Genomic DNA, 11,193 nt, shown 5'->3' with positions numbered 1-11,193 from the left:
CCTGATTCTTTAGGCGAGAATGAAAATTGTTGCCGAACATGCCCTTAGCTTTAAAATACCCACTTATAATAAAAGGGTCCGAGTCGGGTTTGGTTGGGCGGGACCCTAATGTTGTACTTGGATCCTAATGGACATACGGACTCAAAGATTAAGCATTTTGATAATGGAACATGGTAAAAAAAAAAAATTTATGCTAAAAATAGGGCAGAGATAAATCGATCCCCTATGTGTCTTTCTCTCTCCTGAATAGCGAAATGATAAATGCACCCCTTTTCATCACTTGGGACACCCAGCTGCATTGTACGTGGCAATCACGTCACTTCATTCCTTCATATCTGAAGTAGCACCTTTTCAGTCATAGATACACCGGTGTCCCTAGTAATGAAAAGGCGCGCATTTATCATTTCGCTAAAAATAGTCACTTTTATGTACCTTGCTAAAGACACTTATTGGGTCCCATTTTAGATCCGTTAATCCAAACCTTAAGTTGAACAAACGACTATAAATCTGGCTAAATGTTATTGAGAATAACTTGACCCGATGATCCTGAGCCCTTGATTCATTAAGCCTCATTTAGAGTTCAGTCAAGAAAAGTTAAATTGCTAATTTATATAGTCTTTTATCTTACACATGGGATGCCTATTAAGCTATTCGAAAAGATGCAATCATGTGGGTTGCTAACGCAGGTGCATCCCAATTGTTCGAAGGCCAGATGATCTAGGTTTACGATCGAATTGTTCCTTTAACCTAAGAACCTTTAAAAACTTCCCCTATAGACTCTGCATTATCAAGTATCAAAGCTCCTGCTACTATGTCACTCTGCATTAGTTGCCTCAAGATGTCCTACTGTATGACTATATCTATGGTCTTGATTTCGTATGCATATATCTCAATGCCTCTTGTCAGACTTTCGAGAAATATGAGACACTAAGTCGTAAGTAAAGAGATCTATTCATTGATTCGATCCTCTTATTTCTCGAGCCAAGAGATCCATGAATAGAAAATTTACATTTTACCACTAATCATAGAACTACATTTATGTATACTCTTCTTACTGAACTAGTTTCTTTAATCTACAAGATAATATTGGCCGATGAATCGATATATATCGGTGGCGATATTTTAAAATATTAGGACTAGAGGTGCAACTTGGGTTGGGTCGGGTTGAGCTTTTGGTAAAAAAATGAATTGGAATCAATCCAAACCCAACCCGATTTAAGGTAAAATCTCAACCCGAATTCCCAAAAACCGACACGAGCTGCTCTAATTAGGACATATTGGGTAATGCACTCTGAGATTTTAAAGGTTCGATATTTTAGAACCGTACCTAAGAACCCATTTGGCTAGAAAAGCCCAAAGCATCTGGCACAAAGCCTTCACGCAGAAAGCGGGCTTCCTGGAAAGCCCAGAAGCTAGCCTTCCAGAAGCCGGGGCACTCCAACTTCCTCGTTACCTCCATAAAAGTTCCAATTCTCACTCAAAAAATAGAGGACCGCATTGTAATATGATGAGACCCGCCCATATTGTAGTACATGATTCAATCTGGCCATGCTCATGCCACAAAAATCACACTCAATTGGTAATCCCAGCCATCCGATCAAGCACATTTTGGCCATCAAATACAGAACATTATTGGCCATTTTTCTCTCTTGACAATCAATTTTCTAGATTCCTGACCAGGTAGAGTTCGGATTGCCTAATCAAAATGGACGGTCAGGATCAATCAAAGCTATATCCAATCCATGGAATATGGGTGCGCCTCATGGCAGCATTCCTTCTCAAGAGTTAACGATAGAACTTGGAGTTTTCATATGGTGTCCGCACGTGCGTGCAAGTAATTTTTTTTTTTTTTTTAAACAATGGGCCCACATTATTTGACGATCCAAAACCATTCATCTGTTGGGTCCCAACTGCAATAAGATGATCCTAACCGTTCGATCTGTGGCAAGGAGTAATTATTATTGTTTTAATCAGTAGTTCAAAATTCAGAAAGTACAAAATCTGAGAAATGTTGTTTCACAGGCAGAAATTTTATATCTGAACTGCCTAAAAATAACCTCCCAAAAAATTGTATATAAACTACCTAAAAATATTAGCCTCATTTCTCATGAACTAGAGGGCTGTAAACAGGGTACCACATATTGCGTGCCACATAGTTCAATGTCTCCTCCTGTATCCAAATAATAAAATAGAGATAATTAGAGGAAATAGAGAATAAATAATAAAAGAGAAATAATTAGAGAAAGGAAAAATATTTCTAAAATATCTTACTACTGCACTAGGAAAGATATTATGAACCAAAACCCTATTCAATTTTTATTTCGAAGGACCTTTAATTTAGGCTATTGATATTAGCACTACCATGTTTTGATAATTGCACTAACTCATCTTGTCTGTTCTTTTTAAATTGGCTTACTAGAGCTTCTTGAGAACTGTAATAACCTTTGACAGATGCTCTGAGAGCTTTTTAGGAACCCTAATAACCTTTTGACAGCTGTTTAAATAATAAAATATAAGATGAGGACATGATGAGTTTGTGCAATTATTAAAACATGGTAATGCCAATATCATTAGCCTTAATTTATTATGGTATCCCTCTAAATTAACCATAAGCATATTATTTCCTTCTAAATGGTGGAAAGAAGAAATTTCTAGAGAACAACTTTTCAGTCAAATGTTTTTCTTGCAATCCAAACAGGACCTAAGCGTAAGCGCGCCAAAGTGAGTGTCTTTTTCATTTTTTGGACTGAAGGTGAATAAGTAAACAGAAATGATATCCACACTCCCTATTTTTCATACCTTTGACATGTGCATGAGCTCTTTGAGCCCAATTTCGCCATGTCCTTCCGCGAGTTCTTCAGCAACAGCGGCATGGATAATGGCTGCTCCAACTTCTGATGTGATATGACGGATGCTACAATAACATTGCAGATTGTAATGAGTAACATTAAAGAATTCCCACTTGTAGCGCCTCTTTGGATGCCATTGGCCCCTATTTGCATATAAGATAAAATTAGGGAAGTGATAAATCCGCCCATTTTGATTACTTGGGACACCCACGAGCAGAGGGGCTGATGTACTTCACGACAGAAGGTTTCAATGGGGTTGAGTGCCACATACACAGGCCCTGGCTTTCCCAAGTAATCAAAAGGGGCGGATATATCACTTCCCAATAAAATTTAGTCTTTTGCAAATAAGACGTAAAGGCCTCTTTGGAAGCCATTAATAACTAGTTCTTGAGGAAAGTGTTCTTGCGCGCAGCACAGGGAGCTCCCTGCGCTTTAGTGGCTTATAAAGCCTCCCATTGGTCACTTTTTGTGGACCCGCTATACGAACCAATGGGAGGCTTTATAAGCCACTAAAACGCAGGGAAGCTCCCTGCGCTGCAGCTCAGGAACACTTTTCTCTAATAACTATACAATTTTGAAACCTATATTATAACTTTCTTTGAAATAATAAACTAATTATTATTTGCAAGCATAGTTGTAAATTCCGTTTCGTTTCGTCCGGAATGGACGAAACGAACCGGTTTCGTTACAATTCCGGAACGAAATTCCAAAAATTTCGTTCCGGTGGAAATTTCGTTCCATTCCGGACGAAATTTTCCGAAATCCGGAATTTCGTCCGGAATGGACGAAATTCTCCATTCCGGCCGGAATCGTGCATAAGGGCTAGTTTGACTGGATTCCTGCTGCTTCTCTTTCCTCTCCTGTACTTCTCTACTTTACTGTACTCGGTATTTACATGTAAACCATTTAAGTAAATGTCATTTACTTAAGATTTACATGTAAATAACGGAATACCCCCCTTTTGGATTTATTAAAAATAGTTTCAACACCCAAATCTAAAAGGAAAAAAAGTCAACTCTCCAGTTCTAGTACAAAATTCAAAGAAAAATGGTCGGGTCAAAATTTTAACTTTCTTAACTTCCAAACGGTGGGGTATTTTTCAAATTTTAAAAATTTATAAAATCTATTTTGTCCAAACATTATTAAATCCCAAAAGTCCGGTAAAAAAAATCTCATTATTTGGTCTCTAAAAATTATTCATCTTGTCAGGCACTGGTCAACACATTGGTAACAGACTTTTTTTTCTAATGAATGATGTATTGATACCTCATGTTATGAAATATGGAACTTAATCACGTACCCACGTACCCGTGTCGTGTCGTACCCGCACCCTGACACATATTTTGGACTATTTATTAGTTTTTCATCTTTTTCTATTGATTTTTTATTTTTTTGAATTTTTCTCATATTTTTTAATATATTTTTTGTGTGAACGAAAAGTTTCGACCGAAATGCACCGAAATGACCGAAATCCCACTGAAATTTCGTTTCGGTGGCCAAAACGAAATGGCGACCGAAACGGAATTTACAACTATGTTTGCAAGTAATCAACTTTATCTTTAAAACCATTTGAGTATCAAACTATATGCAAATAATTTTGAGAGGTATCCAAAGAGGCCCGTAAGTATTCTAATTTAATTCAAATGCCATAAAACAGTTATCCATACGATCTTCTGTGGGCAATCATTGATCACGATTATGCTTAATTCCAAATGTAAATGGAGTGAATTTACAAAAGAAAACGAAAATAAGCGATAATTAACCTGATCGGTGTTGTAAGTTGTTTACGGCTCGAATGGAACTCGCAACTACTCACGATCAGGTTAACTTGAATCAAACGGAAAATGACTGTACAGAAAGTAGAGAAGGTGGAGGGATTACATCATAATTTCCTAGGTTAAACCCTGTGGATTTTATGACTACACCACCTCGCACCCTCTGTGTGCAGAAAGCTGTAAATAGCAGAAAGTAGAGAAGGCGGAAGGATTTACATCATAATTTCCTGGGTTAAACCCTGTGGATTTTATGACGTCACCCCATGCAGCTAATACCGATCAAGGGGTAGTAATGTATAGAGTGCTATATAATACAATCAACAAACTGTCACACCAATGGTAGCTAATATAACCATTCAAACAACTTATCATAAGGCAAGCAACTCTATCATTTTAAGACAACTAGTTCTTTTCATATTTTTCCTATAGAAGCAAGCTAGTTGATATCCTTTTTGGGAATGTTCATTTTCATTTTCACATCCTTTATTAAGTCTTTTAATGTGTTTTGATGAATTAGAGTTTAAAGGATTAAGTTGTTGTTGTTTTTTTTGAATGGCAAACATTGATCATAGATAAACAGTCTAGAGACTGATGATTGATGAATGAGATTAAGTATAAAATTACCGGATTTAGCTATTGACCAAAGTTATCAATAAGCGGTGTTAAGGGTAATTAGTGGATCTTATCCTATTAAGACATGGATGTTTAGCCCAAGTTTAACTACATCATGATTCGTAGTTAATTAAATTGTTAAGAGTTATATTGTGGAACACTAGCAGTTGTATATCTATAAATATCCATAAATATGAGGGTTTGCTCTCTGTTGCTACCTAACTGACTATAAGATCATCCCAATCTGAGATCAGGTCATCCAGAGAGGCAGTATAAGATCCAGCTTAGATAGAGCATCCGCTAAACACTGAGAAGGATCATCAATCACCGATCGAGATAAGTTTCCAATCTTCCTTTATATTCTAGATTATTGCATGGTTAGATTAGATTGTCTTGTATAGATCTGTAATATAGTTTCATTAGATCTATTATACGTGATTATGGCATTATAGGTCTATGTTTAGTATGAGATTTGAACCCCCCGGTCCTAGTTTTACATTATCTACTCTAAGATTCAAGATAGCTCAATCTAGAAAATGAGCTACTAAAATTAGTAAAGACTGATGCCTGATTTTGAGGATGGTATCTAAATCCAATGTATTTAAACTTGTCAAATGGAAGATGATGTCAAGTAAATATTCTTGCATGAATCTTTATCAGAAAATCAAAAAGAAAGAACAAATCAATCAACCAAGTGAAAACACTTGGTTGTTGGATGAGAGGAATACATGCATACATCACTATAAGATTATTCATTTCTACACATAATTGCATGACCATAATATTTTGCATGCATTCTATTTACGCAATGCGGAAACTCACAATTTAGACATATTCCAAGAAATATTTGGTTGTTATATGGGAGATGTTTTTATGACAATGAAATGTAGATATTACCTTGAGATAGAAGGAAAGAGGATGCCTTTTTGGATTTCTTCATCTGTCATATATGATGCAAGGCTGTAGAAAGAAGTCAAAGAACACCCAGTAAGAAGAACCGCAACAGGAATCTTAACCGAAACATGACAATGATAAAACATGAATTATATTGTATTCACTCCTAGTTTTCCAAAGAAAAATAAAGACAGGAAAGTATAGGTTGGGAGCACTGTTTCAATTATCTAAATCATTCATCTGTTGGTCCCCACAGTACATAGGCCATGCATCAATAATTTTCTCTAATGGGAGATCCTAACCTTCGATATTGCAAGGTGTACAATACATGGATCAAAAAGGTGGAATATAAAAATCTTCAGACTGGAGGGTTTTAGGATCGTCCGGTGCAGGGGATTTTTTTTGCGTGACCCATCCATTGTAGTTTTGCCGCCAGTATTTTTCCTTGGGAAAATACAAGGACAATACAATTTCTCATGGTAAAACAAAAGACTGCATATCAATAAATTAAGATCCCATAAAATAGTTGAAAAGGCTGATGTACACTAGCAGAAACTAGTGCAGTAGATCCATGATAGCCATGCAGTTCAGACAATCCAACCCTACTAGGATAAAAGATATTCTCTATATTTTGATAAAATAACAAGTTGGCCTCAGAAAGAACATCAGATTGTGCACATCACTTCTGTAATGTAATTGTTAGCACAATGTTCTGAAACTCATTGATTGACTCGTAATTCAGACAAACAGACTCACTTTGACCAGGACGTGTCATCGGAGCAGAAAGACATGCTTTCAATGGACTCGGAAGAATCCAAAACAGAAGTTGAAAATTCCAATTCTGAGTGAAGTCCTAGTTTACAAACATTGGACCCCATCATTGTTCCAAGGAATGGACTTGATGTTGTCGAGAGAAACTACATTTGACTATCTGAGCAAGAGGGATCTGAAAGTAGGTCATACTTGTAAGTAGAAGTCGAGCTTTATGATATTTTCATGTGGAAGTGAATTAACCAGCTTTGTGGGCGTTGTACCTCCTACTACATAGATATTTCCGTCTGTTGGATTAAGTATCATGCCTCAAATATAGCATTCTAGTCAATCTAACTACCATGCCTACTGTTTAGAAGTATTGCATATTTGCTGATAACTTTGATTGTGTCTTATAGAGGCTATAATTTTCTACAATATAGTTGAGTTATTAATTGTTCACTTATCTATGTCTTGTGTCGCATCCCACGGTATGTGATACCTGCATATCCATATCCGTATCTTAGATTTAGGAAAAATGTAGATTCATATCTCTGCTTTTCCTGTATCCGAGCCCATATCATATCTATACCCAGGCATCATACCTGACTGATGGAAGGATGACAACCAGTTAACATTAGATAATTCTGCTCTCACATATCTAAATAATGAGACCTACTGAAAGCAAACGGTAAGAATCTCTGTTCTGATCTCACAAATCTTTTTGGATCTAAATTCATGTAATCCAAGTGTTGGACACAAGGCAAAGCCCATTTTCAAGTGCCAAGGAAACATGTTAAAAGAACCATGTACCATCAAATTCCACCACCCACAAAAAGTTCTGATCCAGAGTGTATCCTGTAGTGCAGAGAACAAACTATAGGGATTTGAAGAAACTGCCTAGCCTTCCCCAAGAACATCCCAGGGTCACACAAGGACAAAGACTTTCAGTTAAACTGGCATCTGTCTCGTTTCATTTTTCTGCGGTTTGTTTAACGCTGCTCCTACCGAGCTTTGTCATTAAGATCAATCGGTTGGAGGCTACAAAAGCAAATTGTAGAACATTTCCAACCATTTGACTAAGTTTTTGTTCAAGCTCTGTAAAAAGATTAACCAATTTTGAAAAGCTCAGATTCAACTCATAGTTCAGCCTAATTGAACTCCGAGTTCAATGAAATAACACAGGGTGAACTTCATGAAGTTTTTCTAAAGGATTCATTTAGCCGACCCCAACTAGTTTGGGACAAAGGCTTTGTTGAGTTGAGTTGAGTTGAGTTGAGATTCTGGACTCGGCACTTAGAGCTTTTCAAAACATATATAGCTCAGACATGTTCCGAGACAATCAACTGCTATGTGAACTATGATATTAACAATTGTTAATGTAAGTTAGCAAGAGTAATGAGCAAATAAATCAGTCTTACCATTCAGCTGCGGCTTGCATCATCCCATCCGATATAAAATGAGCACCTGATAGAAGAGTTCCTAAACCAATCCTGAATCATAGGAAAAAGCTAATTAAAAAGTGTGAAACTACCAATCACTCCAAAAGCTTAAGCAGTTGGAGAAAGCGTTATTTAATTTTTTTACAATTTAACACACCCCATCACGTGTGGCCCTTCTTTTTAGGGTTAGCCTACACGTGGCACATCTGGCCCCACTTTTGGGTTAGACATTGCATGTGGATTTTTTTCATATCAAGGAAGTTTCAACTCAGGAACTTTGCTCTGATACCATGTGAAACTACCAATCACTCCAAAAGCTTAAGCCATTGGAGAAGGCGTCATTTAATATTTTTATACTTTAACAAAAAGACTATAGATTGGCCTATGATAAAATATTTAAAAAAAAATGGTCTATGATAGGCAAAAAGCAATATCCTCAATTGATACGCACCCAGGAAACAAGTACATGTTATTTGCTTGATTAACATGGCCAACCTTTCCATTCCCTGCACAGACAAACATTAGCTGAAGATCAATGAGGAGGAAAAATTCAAGAAAGGATAAGGCTTCAAACATAAGGGGAATGCTAACCAAGATCAACGTTTTCAAATGGGCTCCCACTTGCAAAAACTATGTTTTGTCCCGCATATTTGAATGCATCAACAGCGGTGCATTCAGCTGTCCAATTAGGATGCAAAAAAACTACATGTTCATTAACGGTGGCAAGTTTGATCCTTCCACATAAAGATGAAACTTCTTAAAAAAAGTAATAGATAGGAAAATCAACCATTCATTGTAGGATTTGACATTGCAAACACAGCAGGACGAGGAGAATCTGACTCTCGCATGGCCTTAAGAACCTGGCAGAATATTGTAAGTTTAGAGGTGATGCCAGCAGATTTACTATGGAAGGTTATACATATTAAAAAAAAAGAAGAAAAAAAAGGTTTCGCATTATTAATAAGCACATAGCTACATCACATTCCACAACTTAATATGAACTTAGTCACAACAAAAATATGAACCAAGCCAATGTAACTTAATATTATATGATAGTATCAAGAGAGAGAGAGAGAGAGTAAATATTTATTTTATATGAGCATGAGACATGGAAAAGTGCATCTACACTAATATATAAATAAAATACATTTACTACCAAAGCAAGAAGAAAAAGATAATTGGGACATTTATTAAAGGTTCCTTCTAACATCCTTGTTAAAATGTCAACATGTTTGTCCAAATATGACACCATTTTCAGAAATGGAGTGCTCCTGTCATAGGCCCAGACAGACTTAAAAATTAACTGGATCACCACGTTTAATTTTTGAAATATATTAATGCATCCAAAGTAATCAAATACTTGCTACCGGCAATGTTTTATCAAGAACAAACCCCAGAATTCATAGAGCTAAAAAATCAGCACAAACATATACTTTTTTCAGTTTAAAATTCTGATTGAATAAGACCAACTTATTTTGTCAGCTTCATTTCCATAATTAACAAAGAATTAAAGGCCTTTATGCATTATTTATTACATGGCCATTCTCACCTGCTCATCAAAGACACCCCCAACTCCAGATAAACCTAAAAGCACATGGGGCTTCACCTTTTTAATCTGAGAAATATTTCCACATGACCATTAGGGCTCAGCTCATCAAAATAAAGCAATATACCTACTTAAACAAATTAACATGCTTCAAGAAGAAAGAAGTCATCAAATTTCTATCTAAGAAAATGGCCTCTACATATCAAATTGCATGTTCTTTTAACAAATGACCAAAATGTAAAAGTGCTCTTAACATGATAATTCCACACTAGAATTACCACTTCAATAAGGCTAGCTCCCTCCCTGAGTCCTTCAATCTCTCCTGGACCAAAGCCTCTGGCAAAAGGAGCAGCTGCTGGATCAAGATTTTTTCTATCTTTCGTGATAAGACCCTGTATCCGCCAAAGTTCATATTAACATTAATCTTTCCGCAACATAAGTGCCTAACTCAAGCAAATCTAAATGTAAATATAATTAACTGAAATTCATGCAGCTTTGAGGATTTTATGTAAAGAGGCTTGCTAACATGTTATGGCATCCAACTTCTTGCATATATAACTAGACAAATATGTGGAAATGGAAATATAATTATAATAAACATAAAAAATAACAGTAACAGATAATGAAATTTTGACAGATGACTCACAAGGACTAATTAATGACTACTATTTTAGAGTTAATTGTTCGTAATTTTGGACGATGATAAATTCGGTCCCCTTTTTCCGCTCTCCCACCTATTTTACCGTCTCCCACCCCCTTCACACCACCTATCCGGTACACTTTCTCCTTGAACATAATGCCATCACTTTCCCTTCTTCTCCACAGGGCCTAGTCTCTCAACGGTGAGACCCACCTATTTCTTTTACTGCCTAACACAGCGTGCATGCGTGTGTGTGTGTGTGTGTGAGAGAGAGAGAGAGAGAGAGAGAGAGAGAGAGAGAGAGAGAGATATCTGAATTTAATAACATTTTCTCCTCTCCCTGTGCATTTTTGTGCATCTGGAGGCCCATTTCTGCCATGGATTTTTATCCAGCCTCATCTTCTTCCTGTCACTCCTTGCAAAGCCAGCAAACTATCTGATATCTTCAACTGGTGAAATAGAAGACGTCTCAGCTTTTCAACTTCAGGCAATACCATGGTGTTCATGAAAAAAATCTAGGTTCAACTTCCTCCTCGACATTTGCAGACCCGTTTTCATTATGTGTAGAGGATAGAGTATTCCCTTTCACAGAATCTATACCATGGAGTCTCCATCCTTATAGTAGCCTTAGGATATCTATTCAAGTCATGGTCCCTATCCGACTTGGCAGCAGAGATGACGTTTT

The 11,193-nt window shown here is 36.7% G+C and overlaps 1 protein-coding gene across 1 annotated transcript in view; it reads right to left on the bottom strand.

Moving 5' to 3' along the window:
- Positions 1-1,940: 1,940 nt before the first annotated feature.
- Positions 1,941-11,193, bottom strand: part of LOC143882201 (NAD-dependent malic enzyme 59 kDa isoform, mitochondrial-like) — a 30,813-nt gene continuing 21,560 nt past the window's right edge. The window contains exons 11-19 of the mRNA XM_077385664.1: positions 10,147-10,260; positions 9,872-9,937; positions 9,110-9,182; positions 8,914-9,000; positions 8,774-8,828; positions 8,302-8,373; positions 6,134-6,196; positions 2,800-2,914; positions 1,941-2,170 (exon numbers count right to left, since the gene is read on the bottom strand). Coding sequence (XP_077241779.1) covers positions 2,099-2,170; positions 2,800-2,914; positions 6,134-6,196; positions 8,302-8,373; positions 8,774-8,828; positions 8,914-9,000; positions 9,110-9,182; positions 9,872-9,937; positions 10,147-10,260 — 717 coding nt within the window. The 3' untranslated portion in view covers positions 1,941-2,098. The remainder of the gene's footprint in view (positions 2,171-2,799; positions 2,915-6,133; positions 6,197-8,301; positions 8,374-8,773; positions 8,829-8,913; positions 9,001-9,109; positions 9,183-9,871; positions 9,938-10,146; positions 10,261-11,193) is intronic.

Source organism: Tasmannia lanceolata, unplaced genomic scaffold (genome assembly GCF_043159265.1).
Source record: "Tasmannia lanceolata isolate RefF3 unplaced genomic scaffold, GAP_Taslan_0.1 ptg000007l, whole genome shotgun sequence".
Classification (NCBI taxonomy): Eukaryota; Viridiplantae; Streptophyta; class Magnoliopsida; order Canellales; family Winteraceae; genus Tasmannia; species Tasmannia lanceolata.
The sequence above is the reverse complement of the archived record's forward strand: the minus strand, read 5'-3'. Positions and strand labels throughout refer to the sequence as shown.